At 40.6% G+C, this 23,649-nt stretch overlaps 1 protein-coding gene and 1 long non-coding RNA gene across 2 annotated transcripts; one reads left to right on the plus strand and one right to left on the minus strand.

Annotated features, from left to right (window-relative positions):
* Positions 1-4,247: 4,247 nt before the first annotated feature.
* Positions 4,248-12,236, minus strand: LOC142075802 (uncharacterized). Its single transcript, XR_012671030.1, has 4 exons — positions 11,983-12,236; positions 8,205-8,253; positions 6,416-6,518; positions 4,248-4,517 (listed from the first exon to the last, which is right to left on the minus strand). It is a non-coding gene; the product is annotated as an uncharacterized LOC142075802 (long non-coding RNA).
* Positions 12,237-12,298: 62 nt separating this feature from the next.
* On the plus strand, positions 12,299-20,452 carry CDC37L1 (cell division cycle 37 like 1, HSP90 cochaperone). The gene is made up of 7 exons (XM_075137726.1): positions 12,299-12,483; positions 13,923-14,204; positions 15,609-15,699; positions 17,818-17,933; positions 18,233-18,355; positions 19,257-19,412; positions 20,258-20,452. The coding sequence occupies exons 1-7, from the start codon at positions 12,379-12,381 to the stop codon at positions 20,357-20,359; spliced, it is 975 nt and encodes a 324-aa protein (XP_074993827.1). The 5' UTR covers positions 12,299-12,378; the 3' UTR covers positions 20,360-20,452.
* The last annotated feature ends 3,197 nt before the right edge of the window (positions 20,453-23,649 follow it).

The following is a 23,649-nucleotide window of genomic DNA, read 5'->3' on the forward strand; positions in this document are numbered from 1 at the left end:
AGTTGTCACACAGGGAGGGAACACCTCGGAGAGATAGACCTTCTTTCAAGGATGTCATCAGTTTCATTCTTAGAGGCTTCCTAGCAAAAACACCTCAAGTTAATTCATTGCTTCTCTTCAAGGGAACTGATAAAAGTATCTAGTCCAAAGTAAACCCTTCACTTGTTTCCAAAAGCGTTGAACCAGTTCAGGGCAAAAGACACTGTCCTCTGTCCCTTGTAGCCTTCTCAAGAGTTGGATGCCTCATTATTAAACCTTATTTTAGCAAGACAGGGCCAAAAGAAATGCCAAAAGAAATTCACTGGACCTCTGTTGCCATCTAAAGGTTGCGACAAAAACGGTCTCTGACTAACAGAACAGCCACACTGAATATAAAGGGATTCTTTGGGATTACAAACTTTTTATCATCAGAAAAGTGTTTTATGTACTTAGGTAAGTAGCAATCAACATTCCAAAGGGCTGCTGAGAGTCAGAGGGCAGAAGAAAACTAGGAACCCATTCCTGTATGTTTCTCATATGCTGCAGGGTCAATTCTCAATCTCAAATTCATTCCTGCGTAAACTCCACCAAAGTAGACATAATCTCACACAGTATTAGTCTACTTACGATGACTGCAGAAAATGGACTTCCCATTAGAAAACATCAATGCTGGCAAGAAAAAAAAAACTGTTTGATTTCATCAAGAATTTTGTTCTTCGATGTTTGAGATCAGATACAGTAAGAAGACAGGACAACAGCGGCTGCTATCACGCTCATGAATAGATAAACCATTGCTTCTGCTGGCTGTCTTTTATGTGTAGCACTTTCTAATAGTAGGTTCATAGGTTTTATTGCTCTCCCTCCTCTGTTTCATAGTTGAGAGTGAAAATAAACTCTTACATTCTTAAGGAGATTGGCATACAACTTGCTCGGGTTAAAACCAGAACTTCCAGTTGAGAGTGGAAGCTAAGTATCTATGACAGTAAGCACTGCGTATTACAGAAAATGCTTTCATGATGCTGTGCCTGAAGTATCAGTTGTGCAGTTTTCCACCTCCTCTCATTCTTAAGTTCTTGCTAAACAGGTTTATGATTGGATATTGAATTTTCCCACTGCTGTATTTTAAGTGTAAGCAGATTAGCAAACACCATTTCAGGTGCTGAAACAAACAGTGGGAAATCATGCTACAGGCAAATTCAGTCTGGATCAGAGGATGCAATGATAAATACGAGAAGCATGAATTCACTAAGCAAAAGCATGCAAAGAGAAACATTTGTAAAAGCTAGATATAAATCACTGTCAACAAAAGACAGGAGACAGTGAAATGCCATCAAATCAAGAGATCATTATCTACTCAAATTTTACCTTCAATAGAAAGCAATGCAAGCATTACTTGTTTTTATGGGCTTTCCCTGGAACGAATTGCTTAATAATTAGGAAATGAGAGCAGATAACAAGCTGAGAAATGGATGGCTTTCAGTCAGTCAGATTTGCTGTTGTTACAACAAAATCCAGGACCCCGTAGCACGGCCTTAAATCTTACCTACCATTGCTGCCTAAGGTATCTAGATACAAAGGCAACAGTAAAGCTAGACTCAAATAGACAGAGTCAAAGATTATAAAATTGTAACCAGATCTGTGTCCTTACCATAAATACTTACATAATTCTTTCTTCTGTACTGAAGTGGAAGCTCTGTAATGGTTGCTCTTGTAGAGAACCCTATTTTTGTGCTAGTCCCTTAAAAATAACAGTTAAGCAGTAAAGATTAAAAACATAATCACTGCATATACATCCCCCGTATAACCAGAACACTTCAAGTCTTTCATTGCAACTGCAGAATCAAAAGTGACTAAAAGAGGCACTGCAGCTAAAAAAGTCTCGTGGCAAACTCACCAGCAAAGAACAGTTGTAACGCAATTTTGCTATGAAAACCAGTAATTTGATTTTAGCGTGCTCTCTTAATAGGTATAAACCGTGCAAGAAAGGAAACATGATGCACAAGGCCCGCAAGATCAAAACACATGCTTGAGGCACTAGCACTGCCCCAGAGCATTTCCTCATAAAGCCAATATTGTGAAGAAAGGTGAGTAGAATCTTTTGAACTACAGAGAAGATATACAGCTCTTTACTGTTCGATTAGCAGCTCCATTTGCACACTAGTCTTCCTGATGGATCAGGGTGGCCCCAAGGACACTTTCCAAAATGACGTGAAAAAGGAATTCCAGTTTGCCTTTCAAGGCAGATAATGCCATGACAAATACTGTAAAAGACACTAATAATCTCTAAGTAAAAAAAAAAAAAAAAAAATCTGTTCACTTGCCTTCAACTTTGAATTGTGCATTTCTAGCCGTTCCTCTTTCTTCTACAAGAGTGACAGAGAAATCACAGTGCAGTACCTTCAAACTATATTTGCCCCTACCCTTATGCAAAGAGGAGGAGAAAACAGAAGCAGTAGTGATGAAGAAGCAAAGAAATGAGCTCTCCATCTAAAGGGAAAGAAGGTGATGACATATTGGCAAAGGAACAGGTGATTTGACGGCAGCATCTGACTGGCCCAGATCCAGCCAGAGAAATGAGGTGATGCTGCCATTTCTCTGGCTGGATCTGAGCTAGCCTGAGGGTACCCCAAAATCACCTATTCCTTTACCAATATGTCATCACCTTCTTTGCATTCAGCTGGTTCTTAAGAACCAAGTTAAAGAATCATACAATGTAACATTTGGTTAACCAGAGCATATATTTCTAAATTTCTGTTCTAAATGTATAGAAAGTATTCTTGTATTAGGCAGAACTTTCTAACAGTTAGTTTTTCTTAAGTCTAGTATTTTCTATACCTGAAATTTATGCAAAATGCCCCAGCTTTTCATGTGAAATAATGGCATTCCTAGTTTGTAGAGTAATTACAAGAACTTTCTGAATGATTCAATGCAAAATGGAGTCTGCAGGAAGCATGCTCCTCTCTGTTCAAAGCTATTCTAAGCTGCAATGGACTCAGATTAATAAAATTCAAGTCAGTTTTATTGCTTCTTTTGCATAATCCAATCCATAATGCAGTGAGAGGGATGAAAATGTAATCATTTTAGGCTGCTATTGCTGTTTCAGGAAACAATGAACCCTAGCAAGAACAGACACTGGAAAGATTTACACAGATATGAAAATGAAAGATCCCCAAGAGACGACTGAGAACAGGCAGAGTGAAAAAACAAGGCCTGTAAATGAGAGAAAGAAAATGGACAGAAAGCCGGCATCCTCAAGGGCAATTGGTACAAAGAAACTTGAAAATCTTTTAAGCACCTGGCTCTTTCACATGATCTGTGGATGGAGGTACATAACTGAACATAAAAGTTTGCTATTAGGGCTTCTAACCCTGCCTGAGCAGAGAGATTATTCTTACTGTCTATGACTTACAGATTTAATCGTTAGGATAGCGCATACCTGGTACATTCTCTGAGGCACTTCCATATTCAAAAGAGCACATGAGCATCCTCCTCTGCTCGAGAAGAGGAAAGGGATAGTCAAACTCCAGTCCTCACAAAGTTGCTACTAAGTAGCTGAATTCCTTCCTTCTTCAGACACATATGATAAGTACCAGTTTCAGGCAACTTACTGGGAAATGAGGAGAAGTTTTCATTGGTAATTCTGTCTACACCAGAATATGCAGAAATCAGCTGGTGCTCTGGGAACAGAAAGTCTCGTGTATTCTCTTCACAAAATGCAAGGTCATCCCCTACTGAAAGAACAAAAAAACACCCACAGAAAAATAGCTGTGAAGGTTGTTAGATTGCATTTTCATTAATAGCTGTGCAATGAAAACTCAGTAAGTTATGAATGTCCTTGACAGAATGCTGCCCCTCTCATGCATAAAGATGCTGTCGGTAATAGGTGGTGGTTGGGACATTAGTGGGCCTAGGAAGAGTGATACAGGAATGGCACACACTCAGCATGATTTAGAATTATTTGACGTTGAAAATGTTTAAGGCAGCAGTTCCTTTTTAGTATACTGTCTTCCTCTGTGTCAGGGAACCTTTCAGTTCCCATTCTTGAGGGCCACAGCAAACAAAACCACAGAAAAACAGCAAACCCAAACCATTTGGTTCTGTATTTGTATACAAGAAAGAACACAGCAACATCAGATTTTTTTTTGCCTGTTTGACTGAGAGAATAACTGCTTCTCCAGCAAATGGCTTATTCACTTTATTTCCAGTGCTCTGACTATGCTGCACCTGATTACTTTGTCTTCTGAACATGAAATGAAGAGGGCAAAAAGGAGGGAAACCATTTACATTTTTATTAGTTTTGAAAGATTTGGCTTAGCAGAGCAGCACTGGAGTTTGATGCTGTCATTAACTTTCCAAATGTCACAAGTGCCCCGAAATATTTTGGGGGATGAACATGACTGCAAGGTTTCCTTAGTTACAGTGAAGAGAATGTTATTATACACAGCGTGCTAAATCTTGGTCCAGCCGATTTCTCAGTGCTTTCAGTATGACCAGAAGTCACCTCACTGGACAAACAACTAAGTATTGTAATCAGCTGCCTGCAGGAATAAAACAAAAAAGGTTGATATGAGATTACAACATTCCAATGTTTGTTCAGCAAACGTGTTATCATAAAATGGTATTGAAAGACAGTCACCATCACTTTTGAAATGTATCCCCTCCAGAAAGCCAGCATGTAGAAAAGGAACATCATGTAATTTGGCCATCCAACAACACAGCATGAGACCAGTGTCTTACCAACTGAGGGCATAAGTATCCACCTATTACAAGCAAAAAGCAGATCCCTCAGGGATGATGCACAACACTCAGCAAGTGAAAGCTTTGGCTTTCATGAAAGCGTGGCGTTACCACGGTGGGAGCCCTGGTACACCAACACTAATCAAATGGGGACCTGATGCAGTGGAACCCTGCTTGGGAGTGAAGCTCAAAGGAAAGCACTGCAGGGGTGGATAACAAAACTTGCACTGATTAACGTATCATACATATGCTATGTTCTGTCTTGCTCACTAGCAAACTTGCTGATGTAATGCAGGTGGTGTTGTCCGAATTCCAAGATCTGCAGCTGGCCATCACATTGGCACCTGTGCAAAGGTTGGTGCAGATGAGGGGGAAGCGAACTATCCTGGGTTACCGTCACAACGAGATAAAACATGCTTGGAACTCTGCATATTCGGATGGGAAGAAGTGAATTACCTCAGGTTACCGTAGCAAGATAAGACATGCTTGGGACTCTGCAGACTCAGATGGGAAGAAGCAAACTATCCCAAACTATTACCATGACAACAAGATAAGATGTGCTTGGGACTCTACATTCTTGGATGGGCGAGACGAATCATCCTGGCTTACCATAACAAAGTCTTCTCACGCCCTACACCACACTTGTCTCTAGTTCTTCTCTCTCTTCAGAACCCCATTAACTGTTCTGAGTGAATGGAGAAGGTCAGCACTGCTCTGTACGGGTAGCACAGCCAGAGACAGAATATACGTTCATAAGCTCCCACCACAGGAGGCAAGCTATAAGGTACATTGTCAAGTACCTGGCTTAGAAACTACAGCAAGGGTTTTGACTTCCTGAAACGGGACACTAAGCTACCCACAATGGATACTATGCTATAAAAGCTGCTACTGCCTTCACTTGGATGGGTTCGGTGTCTTCACAGGGGCAAGAACAGATGTGCACTTCTAATCAGACTAAAAACAAACCCTGCAATTTGGTGATTTCTAGAAAAAACAATGGCACAAGAAAGAAAATTTTCAGGAAAAGTTAACTTTCATCTTATTCAACTTTGATCCTATTCAAAGTTTCATCTTTTCTTGTCACATTGGTTGTAAGGACTGTCTTTCTAATGGATCCCAGCTTTACAATCACCAGGAAAAAATCTTTTGTGAGCTTATGACACTACAGAAAGCAAGCAAATAGTCAGTTTTGCCAGATGAGATCTGGCTTCTGATGTAGTAAGGACATAGGCAGGCATTGGTTCCTCTCATGAGAAACACACTTAGTTGTTCTGAACAATTTTTTGATTTAGAAAGCTGAAAGAGGACAACATATCCACTGTACAAAAAGTCAGCAAAATCTCTAAGCTGCATATTTTTGCAGAATCAAAAGAAAAAAAAAGGGAAAACACCTGAAGTTTAAGTCATGAAAAACTTGTAGCTACTATACAGAATAAAGAACAGGTTGTTCTACAGGGCCAGAATATGCTGAGGAGACTATTAAATCCCTTAGCACTTTTTCAAACAGTCTCATCCCTTTTACAGTTATCACTGAACAGCCTTTTCAGTCCTAACACGCACAGAGAAAATCTGCTATGCCCAGGGAACAAACAAGCATTATATACTACACCCAGCTACATGACAGCATGATACCCACAAAGCTTGCATGAAAGTAATCATATGAGAAGATGAGCACTCTCTGGATTAAAACAGATCGCACCTTTTTTTTAGCCTTGTTTAGGCTTTTATGTAGAGATAGTAACAGAATCTCTCATTTGAGTCTTTGCATCTCCTTTCTCCAGTATCATTGAGTATTTTTGAACCTGGAATGACATCACAAATAACCCTTTATTATATCAGCAACCCTTAAAAGCAAAAGGCAAAGAAAAAAGGGAAAGATGAATATCTGAAGCAAAGCATTTTGAAAAATAAATACAAAATGTACAAGCAATATTTATTACACAGGGAACATAAAGTACATTTTGAATTTGCCATAATAGAACAATAACCAATTTTAAGGAATTGCCTGCAGTTTTAGAATATATACGAACGCTCCATAATCAGTGATCTTAACAACAGCACTTATCTGCCATCCAGTGTCTATTTGCCTTTTTTCCTGTCTTATAAAAACACACAATATGAAGTCTGTAGAAGACCAACAGTACTATCTGCCAAGATGAACTCTACATTATTATTCATGTTCTATTTGAATGTTACTAGCAAACAAGACTGCTATTAGAAATCAGAAAATCAGGGTAAAGAAACTAAAGCAACATGACTGATGCTAACAAATTATTCAATGAGTCTAGTCAGAAGAGGGATTTTTTTTCTCCTCAGGCGTGTGCCCAAGAATATATGGGAAGTGATGGAGTAGAAGGAAATAGCGTTGGAGGAGGTCCTGAAATTTATGAGGGAGAGAAAGCTGGGGGGCATGGCATAAAACCAACACCCACTAATTTCCAGTCTCAAATTAGCTAGCATGTGGAAAAGTATTTACTTGCCTATCACCCAAAGACACAAGCTGAGTTAATTCAAACTTTGTTACATTACCTGGAAGATGAAAAATAAATTATAGCAGTGTGGCTGAATAATTGGAATAGATTTACTGTTTACTCCTGAGACACTAATCAAAAACTAACCTTACAGGAAGGAATGGAGGAAGGACAGCAAAGGAAACAGAAGAGCAGACAAAAGATAGAGGAGAAAGAAGATAGATGTAGAGCTAGTCCATTATAATTGACAATATTCTGCTTTGGTTCCTGGAATATTTATCCTAATATTATTAATATTAGAATAGAAACACACAGGAAAGAAATATCAGCACAAGATAACTCTCTGTGGTTTACATCTGATGGATTTATAGGACAATGGGACAGTCAGACTTCTGGCTTGACCTTCTGTTGACTTTACAGGAGTGGCTTGCTCCAGAAGGACAAAAACCTGAGACCCAGCACGGACAAAGGAATGCTAACTGAATTAAAGCTAAGGGATGAAAACTTTTTAAATTAATACACACCTGCTCTTGTAGGTGTGACTGAAAAAGTCTGGCCAAAGGTTACTTGCAATAATGAAACAGAATATAGACAGACCGTTGTTATAAATAATTTTTTTCTCTACCCCCACCCTGCTACAAACAATAAATAAGATTTTGGCTTTTAAAAGACTGCCTAGTCATTAAATTCATGACTTGTCACAGACTTCAGAATAAAGAATTGCTGATGGAAAAAATAAAAAGCAGATCCATCAGGTTAGCCTAGTGTCACACTAGGTGTCAGAACACAGCCTGGCCTAAGAATGGAAAAATCATGTAATTGCCTCGAGGGGAGGTAGTAGAGGCTGACACTCAAATAGTTCAATTCAGAGCAATGTATAAGGGGAACAGTGTGTACCAGATCACATACTTTATAGAGACAGTCAGACAAGCAGACAGACAGACAATGTGAATACATGGACTTACTTCGTCATTTTTAGTTATTCAACTATTCAAGCATTTTAAAAATCATACTTACTTTCAAGCATTTCAGTTACTGCAGCAGGATCTATGGCACTTCCAAACACCTTCAGGAAGACAGTAAGAAGTAAACAAATTAATTATAACACCAACTAATTTAACAATCTAGCATTCATAGGAACAACTTAATATCTATTCAAAATAATTCTATATTTCTAATATCTATTCTTTGTCAAGCAGCTATTAAGCAAAATCAAACTTAACTAATACTATATATCTATGTTTGGGTACTTTAAGATGTCATTTACATTTTTAAAGTTACGTGATATTTTGGAAAAAATTCTTTAAAGCTGAAATTGCATATTCATCCATATCTGCATCAAGTACAGAACAGTCTGTACTCTGTAGGAAAAATGATCATATTTACAGTACCATAAGTGCAATTCTATGAACCGTAAACCAGCAGAATCACAAGTACAATTAGGAAATTTATGTTTGGAAAACACTTAAATTCTTGGCCAATCCTACAGGATACATCCCTAAAGAAAAAATTAAAAGCCCTAACTGCAAGCACCTTAAAGCACAAGTAATCTTCCACAAGGATTATAGACAAATGAGAAGGTGTGACGAAGTTTTTCTGTATGCTTCCATGTATTATGTAAAGATTGTCCGAATATCATATAAAAATAAAATGAATTAAGATATCATCGATGAAATGTCTTTTAAGAAACAAATTTAAATGCATTTGCCTGTATTTAGCTCTTGTCTATTTCACTACAATGAATTATGTCTTATTCAAAGATACTCTTCTCATGCCTTGGAGTGAAATTCTGACCCTTTTGAAGTAAATGAGAACTTTACGACTGATTTTATTTGGGCATTCATGCTGGATGTTTTACCTATCTAAAGAAGCTGCCCTCAGCTGCATCCCACTTATTTTTATCAAGATTCGCTCCTTTTTTGTATCTTTCAAATGTGCCAACATCCTTCCTCAAATGGCATCAGTGTTTTCAGACAATATTTTAGCAATAGTCTCTTTTTGAGAGGGCTGTGCGAAGTCATGTTTTGCCTAAGAAAATGTGTTGCTTCGTGCTAGTTAACACCTACTACTGAAGGTCACAGGCACAAAAACACATTACTGTGAGGTAAGACAAAAGATTAACTTATCTAACAACATCTACTTCATGACAATTACTTTGATGCTCCTCTTATGACTAGGTAAATGTACGAGAAACTCCTCTTCTACAGAAGTGGGTTATATTACCCACTTCTGGTCAGAACGTGGCTATGGGCTTTTATTGCAGAGACTGAAGCGTCGTATGTTCAGAGCTGTGCTGGCCTTGAGACAGGGTGAAGGCCTTAATGAAACTTATACTTTGTAGCTTTCAGATGTATCAGCTATGGAGCTTTTCACTTGTGTCAATAATAACCACAGCAGGAAAGGGAAAGTAATCATGTCCCTCAAGGAAAGGCGTCTTGTGAGCCAGATGCAAAGAATTTTAGAGAAACAGACAGGTAGGGGGAAGGGTTTGAAAAAGAATAGAGAAGAGTCTGAAAGACATAGATAAGAAAAATACTGTTCCTCTAAACTACAACTATTCCTGTTTTGCAGTGGCTTCAGTGTGGTTTTGCTTGTCAATAGACGTAGCCATTCTGACTTACACCATTTTTTTAAAAACAATTTTCAAACACAAAATACCATTCACCAGAACCATAACCAATGAGCATACAGTAGAGTACAGGAAAAACACACTGAAGACTCCTGTTCTCACTAGTTCCAGGTGTTAGTGTGGCATGTAAAATGGCAGCAAAAACATTTGTCTATTATTTATTTGGATCTTCATTTACATCACGTCTGCTGTAATGACAAAAATCTTGAATAGATGATAGCCATATTAGAATTGAGGTATCATATTGCTTCCAGAACAATCATATCTGAAACAGAATAAATTCAATTACCCTCATATACACTGTTGCCATTACAGTGCCAACTGAGATTAGGTAAGAACTGTCCTTGTAAGACACGACCCCTCATAACCACTGCTGTCAAAGCTCCAGACCATAAAATCTCAAAGAGATGCTAAAATCTATTCCATTCCAGGAATGGGCCTAATACCTCATCTTATTATGTTGAAATACATGTTAAACAAGAATAACCTATCAGTTATAAAGAAAAATAAGACTATGCATGAATTATAGCTTGTACAAGGCTTGAGACATTAGACCTTCTAGCCCAAGGCATCTAACAAGTGAAAGCCACCTTTTCGAAGCACATCTTCTCATGAAACAAGAGAGGGAAAACAGGAGGAAGGCATTCTGTCTCTTTGTGTTGACCTAAGATGCAAATGTCATGTTTCTCAGGCAGAAACACACCAGGACATGTAACTTTGAGAAAGTATCAGAAATAGTGTGGCCAGCAGGAGTAGGGAGGTGATCGTGCCCCTGTACTCAGCACTGGTGAGGCCGCACCTCGAATACTGTGTTCAGTTTTGGGCCCCTCACTACAAGAAGGACATGAAGGTGCTGGAGCGTGTCCAGAGGAGGGCAACGAAGCTGGTGAAGGGCCTGCAGTACAAGTCTTGTGAGGAGCGGCTGAGGGAACTGGGGTTGTTTAGACTAGAGGAGGCTGAGGGGAGACCCCATCGCGCTCTACAACTACCTGAAAGGAGGTTGTAGAGAGGTGGGTGTTGGTCTCTTCTCCCAAGTAACTAGCGATAGGATGAGAGGAAATGGCCTCAAGTTGCGCCAAGGGAGGTTTAGACTGGACATTAGGAAAAATTTCTTTACTGAAAGAGTGGTCAGGCCTTGGAACAGGCTGCCCAGGGAAGTGGTTGAGCCTCCATCCCTGGAAGTATTTAAAAGACGTGTGGATGAGGCGCTTAGGGACATGGTTTAGTGGGCATGGTAGTGTTGGGTTGATGGTTGGACTTGATGATCTTAGAAGTCTTTCCCAACCTTAATGATTCTATGATTCTATGAAAGAATACGTCCACATGCGAGTCCTTAATCCAGTCGTACACAAGCGCATCAGTCCAGGCCCACAGGACTCTATCTCAGAAGGGACTCAATAGTCCATGTTGCTTTTGGCTTTATTACTGATAATCTCAAAAGGGTGCCAGATTAAGATCTATCATTGGGAGTTCTCTCATTTTGTATTTTCGACTTTTTTATCATCTTGTGTAACAGGGACTGATTTCATAGACCTTAGCGTTACACACAACAAAAACATTTCATACCTACACGGAAATGAATGAATAAAAACCACCATTTTTTTTCTTACATCAGATGAGAAGACTTGTTATGAGCAACTTATTAGTATTACCCATTTGCACAACAGCAGTAATCCCCTTCATTAAATAAACATCACACAGCAAGAAAAACTCCACATTTAATTTAACCTTTTTCTCGCACACTCTTTCTAGCGCTCCCCGCGCCGGCTGCCTGAGGCGCCCCGCCGCTCCTCCCTGCCTCTCTCCCTGCCGCCCCGGACGCCCCGCTCTGCCCGCAGCCTCACCGCGCGGACCTGCAGCTCGACGACCACCTTCAGCGGCATCCGGGCCGCGGGGCCGGGGCGGGCGGCGGTGGGACTGGGCGGGACGACGGCCCGGCCCGGCCCGGCCCGACGCGCGTTGCCACGGCGACCGCGGCGCCCTCAGCGGCCGCGGCGCGCGGCCCCGCCCCTCCCTGCGGGCGGCGGCGCTGTCGCTGGCCGCGCGCCCGGCGGCGCCCCTCACGGCGGCGCCTGGCAGCGCTGGCGCGCGCCGCCTCCGGCGCACGCACCCGCGGGCGCGTCCTCTTTACTTTTTTTAAAATACGTATATTTTATATATACACACATATAATTTGTCAGCGTCCTGCGGTAGCCTCCAGGGAGTGGCCGGCCCTCCGCCGGCACGGAAGAGGCCCGACACACGGTACTCCGAGCAGGGACACGCGGGAGCGCCTCGGCGCCATAACCGTTGGCCACCGCGCGCTACCGGCGGCCGGGCCTCGCGGGGGGCTGCGGCGCTTCCTCGCCGCGGCAGGCGGCGTGCGCGGCGGCGGGCCTCCCGCGGGGCCTGGGCAGGGGCAGGGGCAGGCCTGCCGGCCCGCCCCACCCGGCGCGGCTGGCGCAGGCCCCCGCCCGACGGCCCGCTTAGATTGCCGGAAGTGGTGCACTGCCTCACTTCCGGTGAGGTGTGTAAGCGCCGCGGGCGGCCGGGAACGGCGATCGGCGGGGGCTCGGCGGCGGGATGGCACTGTGGCTCCCGCGCTCACGGGACGGCGGCCCTCCGTCCGAGGAGGACGAGGAGCGGGGGCAGGCTCCCGCCTCCCGTCAGCGCCTGCCGGAAGTGCAGGTACATCCGCGCCCCCCACCCCCTGCCGCCCCGGCGCCTCGCCCCGCTTCCCGCCCCCCGTGGCGCAGCTCCCCCGCCCCGGCCGGCGCGGAGCGGAGCGGGTTGGTGTTGCGGGCGCCTCGGCTGCCCCGCGGCCGCAGCCCGACCCCGTCGCGGGGAGGGCGCCGCGGAGGGACGCGGGTCACCGGGGAGCCCGGTGCGTGTCGGGCCGGGGGTGTGCGGAAGCGTCCGCTCCCCTCCGGGGCCGGCCCGCCGCCCTGGAGCACGCCAGGACGGGCAGATGCGCTGCCGCCGCGGGGGGGTGGACTGGCGTCTGCCGCCACCCGTGAGTAAGTTCCACGTTTGACAAGTGATGTGGAAGGAGCTGGGCTGAAGTTATCCCAGCATCCTTATGTTTAAAGAGCAGATATATAGGCGTTTCTCTCTTGGCCAGGGCAAGCCGGCTTTTTATGAATACGTTGTCAGGAATTCTGTGTGTCCTTGCAAGAAGCTGCCATTACATTAGTTTTCCAAACAGTGAAATTTTCATCTTGTTACTTAAAAAAAAAAAAAATGCTGCAATTCCCAAACAAAGTTGGCACAAGAACTTTGATGCACCTGCATTAAAGTTTCCTTCAAATAATCTTCACAACTTGTGTTGTCCCTTCATGTCCCTCTGCCAGAGCTCATCAGCACTGCAAATCTATGATATGGCACTGGAAGGCTGAAGAACTAATGCATATGGATGTTTTTTCTCCACTCTTGGTGGGAAGGCATGGTATATGCTTTAGAGGGTAATTTCTTAAGTTACTGAGTGCGAATTCCCAGCGCACACCTGGAAGTAATACAAGCACTGTTGCTTGAGAGGTCACTTTTCTCTCCCAGCTATGAGTGGTGACCTCTTCAATAGATTTGACCAAAAGGAGCATATGCTTGTGCTGGGCCTCAGCCACTTCATAACTTAAATTCCACTTTCACTGTCAGTTCAAGGGAAGATGTTGGCCATCTGTTAGGTACTAATCCATAGTGGAATGCAGGCAGCAGCAGCTACTTTACTGTTGTGTTCTGACATCACAAAACTGATCCTTTCTTCTCAGAAGTATATATTCAGAGTATTCTCACACTTGGCTGTTGCTAGCATTGCAGCCCAAAGATAGCCAGAGGGGTTTCAGCTGTGTCAAAAGTATTTTTATGGTCTGGAGACTATTAATGATAGCAGTACATGATCTATGATTTTGCAAATGCACTTAACAAAGCTAAGACAGCTTGAATTAGAAATCTCTTTCTAAAAAACATGTAGCTGTATAATACCATGCTTCATCATTCCTGTGAGTATAATGCTGCGTATCTAAGGTGCCTTCCAGGTGCGTTATCTTTGGGATTTAGGCCTGTCTGCTCCTATACAAACTGTAAACTCTCAATTTTCCCTCCATAAATAGCATGTCTGATTTTCCTCACAGACGTACAGCCAAGGGATCGAATTAGCCTGCCAAAAAGAAAGAGAGTTTGTGAAGCACTCTGTAGAATGCACGTGGAACCTAGCAGAAGCCCAGCAAAAACTTGGTAGCTTAGCACTGCATAATTCAGAATCCTGCGATCAGGAATCTGCTCAAGCAAAAACTGAAGCTGCAGAGTTGAGATGGAGAGAGGAAGAGTGGAGAAGAAAAGAAGAAGCACTAAACCAGAGGGAAAGACAGAATCTATGGAACACAGATCCTGTTAGTAAGGAGGTATTTAATAAGGTATGACCCACATCAGTGTGTGTGAAAACAACTGTTAACCTCTTTTTTTCATTCCACTTGTTACTAGTCTTGAGTGTCTTTGGTGTCCAGTACAGCACAAAACCACAGTATGTGTTAAATGGGTTGTTTTTTTTTTTCTTACTTTGCTTTATGGAAGGGAGCAAGCTGCACTCATCCTACAAATCTGGATGACATTTCTCTACGAGAAGTGCGGATCAGAACTTGTGTGGGTAATCTAGGTATTAGATATGTGCCGTCAATGTGCACTTGCAGCCCAGGTGGCCAACCGTATCCTAGGCTGCATCAAAAGCAGCATGGCCAGCAGGTCGAGGGAGGTGATCCTCCCCCTCTACTCTGCTCGTGTGAGACCCCATCTGGAGTGCCGCATCCAGCTCTGGGGTCCCCAGTACAAGAAAGACAAGGGCCTGTTAGAGCAGGTCCAGAAGAGGGCCATGAAAATGGTCAGAGGGATGGAACACCTCTCCTATAAAGAAAGGCTGAGAGGGTTGAGGTTGTTCAGCCTGGAGCAGACAAGGTGCTGGGGAGCACTTATTGACCATATTGTGGCCTTTCAGTACTTAAAGGGGGCTTGTAAGAAAGATGGAGAGATATTTTTTTATCACAGCCTGTAGTGATAGGATAAGCAGCAATGGTTTTAAACTGAAAGAGGGTAGGTTTAGATTGGATATAAAGAAGTCTTTTATGATGAGGATGGTGAAACACTGGAACAGGTTGCTCAGAGAAGTTGGGGATGCCCCATCCCTGGAAGCAATAGAGGTCAGGTTGGACGGGGCTTTGAGTAACCTAATGTAGTAAAAGATGTCCCTGCCCACAGCAGGGAGGGGTGGAACTACGTGATCTTTAAATGTCCCTTCCAACCCAAACCATTCTATGATTCTATCTAGTGCAAGTGTTGCCAAATGCGCTGAACAATAGTTTCGTCACATGAAAAGTGTGCTTCTCTACTGTGCCAAATTCTTAAAATGCGAAACTGGTAGTTTGCCTCTAATAGTGACTAATGAAATACAGATTATTTAGCGCAAACTTTTTTTTATAGTAGATTCTCAGCTTTGATTTCACAATTTAATTTGAATAGCTGGCACATCTCCTAATTTCACCAATTTAGCTGCATCCAGGCTGCAATGTACATGATTCTCATTGTTGACAGATCAGTAAGTTCCTACCTGAGGACAGAAGTTTCTCAGAGTTCTTTGGTCAGTAGACTATAATGAGACTTTTAAACTCTATTTTTAGGTATAAAGAAAACCTTTTCCAGTATATGACATGCCTCTAAAATTAGAACATAGCTCTTTAAATAGTAACATATTAAAATGTAGTACTCCTATATATCACAGAAAGGTATGTCTGGAGTTTCTGTGATAGTACAATTTTTCTCTTCCTCAGAGTTTTATTAATCAAAAAAGAAAAGAAATAGAAGATGAAGATGTGTCCGAACCACTTATGCAAAAACATGAACAAAAGATTAGACACTTTGGTGAGTGTGCTTTTTCCAACATTTTGCCGTTCAAACTTATACCGAATTTGTGTAGGTTTGTTCCTTATTGTACAGAATGAATGCTAACAAATGAAAGACCTAGTTAATAGACTGTTCAGCTTTATTTTATCAGGACAGATAATAATTTCAAAGCAAAGTAAGGTGTAAACTGTAGAACTTTGTTAGTTCCTGTAACCAATAAAAACTTAAATTTAAAAAAAAAAAAATCAAAAATTAATATTCAAATGAGCTTAAGCCTAAAGTTCTAGCAACTTTTTCTGCTGTTCAGTGGGAAAAGGCAGGGACATTCATGGAAATATGTCGTGTGTATAAAAGTGCATGGGATTGTCCATAGCTTTCTCCTTTTCATAAATGTTTTTCTGGTGGCTATTAAGCTACAAGAGTAATGGCCGATTAAAGGGAAATGTCTGTAAATGCCTTCTGAGAGTATGTGTGCATGGAATTGCGCGTTTCTTAAAATTGTATTTAATTATCCACTAGGTGTCACTTTAGCTCTGACATAATTGTTGAACCAAATTAAGCACAAAGCTGATCTTGTAAAGTAATCTGAAATTTTGGTGGTTCTCTGAAGTGCATTCCATTCTTAGTTACAGGCTGGTTTCAGGTTTTGGTATAGTATAGCCATATTTGGAATTCCAGAACAATCAGTAATAGACTGAGTTGGCAAAATTCAATTCTTCATACGAACTTGTTTTTACTAAGCTATTTGGCTTCTAAGGATCTTAAGCTGTTTTAAAGAAAGGGTTTCTCGCCCTGTTAGTCTTAGCAAGCTTGCAAGTACCAAGTTGAGGCACAATACTGTCAGAGTACGCAAATAGCAGTGATAGGCTCAGGTTCCCTCAAATACCTTAACTGCTACGTGTAATGATAGAGGAATCAGAAGACGTCTCCCCTGCTGTGTATTTCAGCAGAAAAAAGAGGCTTTCTTGCAGACTTCCTAGCTAAGAGTTGGGCAAAATTACTTTGTGTCTAAATTCAGATTAAGCTGTTACAGAAACAACCTTGTTACCGAAGGTCATCAATTTTTTCCTTACTTCCTAAGTTCAAAGCCAATGTTAATTCAAAATACGTAAGTCCATTGTAAAAAGGGACAGTACATTAATGCTCTTTCAAGTCTCTTGTTCTGTGCTAGCTGCTGCCAAGGGGCAGCATGGACTGCGCTAGTCATATTGCATGAGTCCTGTTTCTGGATCCTGCTCTGGCTTCCAAGGAATAAAGAACTTACGCACAATAGCTTTCTGGAAAACAGCCAAAAGAAGTATTAGCCATTGCTTTCTCTTTAGGCATTTGTTTGCTAGAATTAAGATTTGCTTAGGTCATTACCACTGAATTATCTTTAGCCCAGTTATAATTATACACTGATAGACGGGTAAAGCTGTACATCTGGTACCTGTTGCCAGTAATGAATTGACTGTCAGTCATTGACTGTCAGATACATGAAGGACAATTTTAAGAAGTCATCTGAGCATTGAGTTCTGATTTTAAACTCAGCTCTTTACAAGAAGGTAGCTTCATGCTATCAAATTCAATCTTCTAGTTAACTTTCCAATACTGATGTGGCTTCTCTTTTTGAGATCAAGGTGTTTCTGTAATTAAATTCAAATTTCCTAAAAACCTAGCAAATCATGTGTTAGAAGCATTTTAATTTTTGACAGATTATACATTCTTTATTTTGCATTCTTATTTGCAAACATTTAGAGGATTTGTGTTTGTCAGAATCACTGAATGTAAATCTCTATCCCTAAACTTTTTAAACTGTTTGATGATGTAACTGATACCTACCCCACTTTGTTAGTATGTATGAGAACTGATTAAAAATAACTTATCAACAATGCTAGAGATGCATTAAAATATAGGAAAGTGTGACTGTTAAAATCTACTTTTAGTATCTTCAAAGTCTGATTATACCATCTGGTAATGCTCTTTCAGCGTTGGTAAGATGTACAAGTAAAACCCCCAAATCAGGTGCATGCTGTCATTCTGAAGTTAGTGAATTGCAAAGGTGTTATATATACTGTGGCAGCAATGCAAATGACTTCCTTGCTGCATTAAATCATTTATCTATTTAGAATATCTTAACTATGTTTCTCTTATTAGGTATGCTGAGCAGATGGGATGATAGTCAGAGATTTTTGTCTGATCACCCATATCTTGTATGTGAAGAAACATCTCGATATCTCATGTTGTGGTGTTTTCATCTAGAAGCTGAACAGGTATGAAGATGATGTTTAAACTGTTTGAAAGGATACAGTTTCCCACTTGCACTATAGAAAAGCTGACCAACTTGATTAGCTGTTTAACTGTTCTTCCCACCCTCTCTCTACTGTATTGAAGAAAAGTTCTATAGGGCATTGTCACATATATGTCTAGTTATAGCTAATTATCAGTCCCCTTGCTTCTGTGAGCATCATTTCTCAGCTGTTTAGGAACTAGAACAAGAAGAAATTATGCTGAATTTTAGGAATATAATCACAGGAAATATCTTTAAATCATAACTTTAACTTTTTTTCAGAAACGGGCTCTGATGGAGCAAGTAGCACACCAAGCAGTTGTAATGCAGTTTATTATAGAAATTGCCAGAAGCTGCAATGTGGATCCAAGAGGCTGTTTTCGTCTTTTTTTCCAAAAAGCCAAAGTAAGTCAACTTGGGTAATGATGGGAGAAACTCTTGATGCTGTACAAGGGACCAGTGTTTTAGAGAAGGTTTCTTCCTATAAGAGGCTAAATATTTTATTGACTGACTTAGGCTTATGGGAAAGTGTTTTGTTCGCCATTCTTTTCTAAACAGAATATTTTGGTGTACTTCCAATTCTGAAAATGAAAGTTTCATGGATTTTGCTTATCCCAGAGGGAAAGCAAGATACAGCAGGGGGACAACAGGGGTGTTGTAGACAAGTAAGAACTAAGTAACAACAGCAAACATAGACCAGTTTAAGGACTGATTTTCACTAATTACACCTGTGTTTTCACAGTGTACCTAAGTATTGTCACAACTTTCTAGTTCATCTGCAGTTCACAGTGGGGCCCAAAATAGTGTCCCTTTCTCATTACTGAAATAGAGCAATCCAGACCTATGCAGAAGAAATGTGGGAAGACTGAAACTGTAATTTGCTGTGGACTGTATTCAATTATTCAGGACTCTGATGGATCTCAATATTGCCTAAAGGAATTCAGCTGAAGTGCGAGTCAACTTGTGCTTTACTTTTGGCCAGAGTGCCACAACAAGCACCTGTTCTTCTAAGGGTACTGGTTTCTGAGTTGGAATAAAGGAAAGGCTAAAATTATATTTTTTTTTACATGTCCTTAGATAAATCAATTACTTTGCTTCTACATGTAAATACTACAGATTGTCTTAAAAAGAAATCTACCTGAAATTTCATTTTAAATTCACTAACGTTATTCTTGAGTTGTTCACAGTTGTTATTCCCCAAAGGCTATAACATACATTACTGCGTGTTTTTTTTCAGCACTGTGTATGCTTACAAGTCAAAAGTAAATCTGGCTCAAGTACAAATATTTCATTTTTCTCACTGCAGACAGGAGAAGGCTATTTTGAGGCTTTTAAAAATGAACTAGAGGCATTCAAGACAAGAGTGAGGATCTGGTCACAATCACATGGCTTTCAAACTATGTTACTAGATGATCTCAGTGTCAATCCTGGTCTTGTAGGAGAGCTGGCATCTTTTTCACAGGTAGGTTTATTATTTCTAGAAATTCATTTAACTAAAGGAGGATTAGGTCGTGCCTTGAGAAGCTGTACCTTTCTGAAATATAAAGAGGATTATTCCTAGAACTGCTAGTGCTCAGGATATAATGTGCAGTATTATCAGTATGCAAGGCATATATGGGCTTTCTTTGTACTTGCTGGAATTCAGAAAGCATCAGCATAAGGTCAAAAGCATACATTAGTTTAATGCCCTTACATTTTCATGCTTCAAATAAACACTGCATCATAAAACTGATCAAATGCTAGAATTGTATTCACAGTCTTTACCACAAGCAGTGAAATGAGCTTTCAGTGTAAAATGAATAATCCTATTCATGGGATCATTCAGGTAAGTCAAGCCTAAGGAAAGTCTCTTGTTGTGATAAAAGGAAGCTGAGGGTACTTAGGTCTTTTGTTACAGTACTAGTGATAGACATGTTGTGGAATGAAGCAGCAACTTAAGTTTGTCAAAAATTAGGTATTAGGGAAGGCATCACAATTAAAACTACTTATTTGAAATAATTTGATTAAAGTACCTCTCAAGTAAGATCCAACAGCTGGATTTTAAGAAAATGTGCAGTCAAGTGCTAGAAATATTAAGACCATACAAGCTATGCCAGCAAATTCAAGGAATTCTCAACACAGTGAGATAATATTGGTTGATGAATTTTTCAGAGCTTATTTCCTTACTATTGCAAATTTGTGTCATCTTAAGATGGACAACACGAAGAGTCCAACTTAAGCTAAAATCTCTCTGTTTCTCTCTTTCTTTCTCTCCCTCCATATATACAGTTATGGAGAATTAAGCTGTCAATTTTTCATCTGTTGCAGAACACAGGTGATCTGCAAGGTTCCATAAACACAGATGTCTGCAGTTTAAACTCTGTGATACAAAAAGATGAAGAAGAATCCAAAATGATGGACACAGTATAGTACTCTTAAGACTGAGGCCAAGTACTCTTTTTTTTTCTTCCCCCCCCCCTCCCCCCCCCAAAGAAACAAACATGGCTATTTTCTTGACACTTATTTTTCTGGGTACTGCACTTTATTTTTGGTGTCAGATTTTTGTTATTGTTCTTTGGTTTTAGGGGGGAAGGGATTTTGAAGGGTGGGTAATTCAGAAAAACTTGTAATATTGTTTGAAAATGTGCTGCTAGGTTTTTGGTTGTCCTTGAAGAGCAGGGTTCTCATATTGCCGAATGTGAAACTGGATGTGTTTTCTGCTACTAACCTTGCCTTTCATGACTTTAGAAATTAAAGTATGAAAAAAAAATCTGCACAAATACAATGTTTACAAGAAGCGGTAGATTCTTGGTAGAATCTGCTATTGTCTTACTACAGATGTGGACATGTTTTACTCTATGAATATTGGAGATCACAACTGTATTCATGCTACCTTGCTGACATTATAAGCTCTCAAATTTGGTTATCACTAATAGCAATAAATCAGTATCTGGTATCAGTATTTCAGATCTGAATGGATTAGATTAAAACACTGGCTTTCTACCTCTACTAAGGGGATTTAAATGTTACATTGTGCTTTCATTAAATATAACTTGGTTTTGTCCTAAAACATAAGCAACGCTTGTCTACATATGAGTGCTGGGTTGTATGATTTCTGAGAGTCTGACTCTCTCCTTGTTCATAAGGTTAACGTCAGATTTTTTTTAAACCAAGTCTTATTATGGGGAGAAGTATTGGATGGAGGGGACTTGACGTACAAGGGTTAGGCTAAGACTTCAGTTTAAACAAAAAGCTTTGTGGCAGTTCACAGAGGGTCAGGTGTCATGCCAGGTTTGAAAGGTATTTCATATGCCACTAAACATACGGGTTTATAAAAAGTGGGTTTCTAACATTGCCAACTCAAACAATTAAAGTGGAAAATCATTAAAAGCTTCCTGTTTGAGGAGCTGGAAATCCAAATACCATTTCTAGACAAGGCCTTCCACAGAACTCTGCAATCCAGAATTCTACTGTGCTTCTCTAACTTGCTGCTATTACAGCAGTTCTATCTATAAAAATGTATACTGCAGTTGGAAGACTCCAGTGAAGACAACTCATATCTCAAATAATGGTATTGGTACACACTCTTGGTCCTTTACTGTATTGTTCTGATTATATGTAAGGTCTGGATGGTATCTAGATTTCAACAGTTTGATGAACACAGTCTACCTGCAGTTGCTAATTTGGGCAAAAGCTGTGCTGAGATGCAGTAATTTTCAGCTTTGGCTATAGCAAAGATGGGGAAAAGTCTAAGTCTGCAGTATATACCAGAGTGAGTATTAGTACAAATGCAGTAGCAAAAGTAGGAACTCCAGATCCACTGATAGAAGTAGTTTTTCGTGTGCCTTGTGTTCTCTAGCAGTTCTTTTGCAGACAGACTGAGGATAAAGAGCAAGCAGCAGCTCTGTCCCAGATGCAAATTAGAGATAACCAGCTTCAGTAGTAAAGTGATTTTTTTTTTTTTTTAAGTTTGTCAGATACTCCAGAGAGGATAAGTAAACACTACTTCCTCCTTAATAATTAATTAATTATTAAGGGAAACTAAGGGAAACTAGTAATTTCAGGTTGTTCTTTAACTGAATGTTATGTACAAGGCTAGTAAGGCCAGTGTAGCACAGTGACTTGCAATTGCTACCATTAGCATTAAAGCCACATTGATCTAGCAACCTGTGATATACTGAAAGTTATTTTTAAAGTTTCTAAGTGGCTAAAATTGGATCGTGTGAGAATAAGTGTCAAATCATAAGGAGATTCCCTCCCTGTTCTCCTTCTGGCTAACTGAAACGTACGTAGGCTGGCAAAAAACCAAGCATAGCTGCTTTTTACTGAAATCAAAATGCTTAAGTAGAAGTAAGCGGCACATCAGGGTTTCTCACTATAATGCGGTAGCTACTGTTTTCTAACCATGACTTCTTTAAGGAATTGCATCTCTGAACTCACTCAGTCTACAGTCTCCATATAGACATTTCTGAAGATGAAAATACAAGTGGTCAGCCTTTTGGCAAGCTTTCTTTGAAATGTAAGGAAAGCTGCTTGCAGTGATAGCTGCTGCCCCTGTTGTTCATTTATAGTAATGGGAAAGCTTTACAAATTCTACAATGACCATCTTTTTTTAGACACAAATGTGTCTCAATATTGATAATGCTAAAACTAGACGTGCAAATGTAATCCAAGGTATGTCAGCATCACAGCTCTGTAGTTGTTTACAGTCAGTCACTGCAAAAGGAGATTGGGACCTGCACTAGTAGGACACAGCTACTTCAGACGTTGCCTAGACACAGTTGTTTGTTCCTCAAGTTTTGCTGACTCTTCTTGAAACTCTCAATCTGGTGAGCATAAAAAAAGGGTTAGGAGAGTTCACTGAAAAATAGCAATGTCTGCATTACCTGGACTGTTAAAAAGTATGGCCTGTGGAGGTTTGTAACTCCAGTTTCCTAGCACATAAATAAATACAAGAGCTGGTCAGAGACATGGATTAGTAATATGAACTCATGAAAACCAGTCCAATTGCTACAATAAAACGTGCTACAGTAATATGACAAAGTTGATAATTTGATCACTGGAAATCCTGCCACTGGCATCAATGAGCAGTTGTTTTTTCAAAGATAGTAGAAAAGACACATTCACTAGTCAAGATCATTTAGCTACAAGCTTACCAGATTACACTTAATCTCTTCAGTATCTGCTGTCTTTTTACTAATAAAGTCTTATACAGCTGCACAAAGACAGAGGCTTTACCGAATGTGTTACACATCATTGAAACTCCATTTCTCATGCCTGCAAGATAGCTGCTCTGAGGGCAGAAATATAAACATAGTAATAAGGCCAATCATCCAAGCAAGTGTTAAGGGTAATTTAAGTCCAGCAAAATCACCTAACATCTGTGCAAGCAAAGCTAAAAGAAGGTGACTGTATTCCATGAGATCAACCTATATATATGCCAGTTCTGGTCTGAAATGGCTCTTTGCAGAATGGTGGTCATGGTTCCCCACAGCTTCTGGCTGGCCCCAACTAATCACACATTCAAGAAATGTGCTTTCATGTCCTTATCATTGCTTCGCACTACATTTCATGAGTGAGTAAATCAATCAATGTGCTTTGTAATTAGGCTGCATTCTGAAATGTGTTTCCTTCACCAACCAAACAAATATTTTCTGAATAAGAGACATGAGAGTGGCTGCTTTTGTTAAAGTCCGTTACTATATTATAAAAACTAGGAA

This window comes from Calonectris borealis, chromosome Z (genome assembly GCF_964195595.1).
Source record: "Calonectris borealis chromosome Z, bCalBor7.hap1.2, whole genome shotgun sequence".
Lineage (NCBI taxonomy): Eukaryota > Metazoa > Chordata > Aves > Procellariiformes > Procellariidae > Calonectris > Calonectris borealis.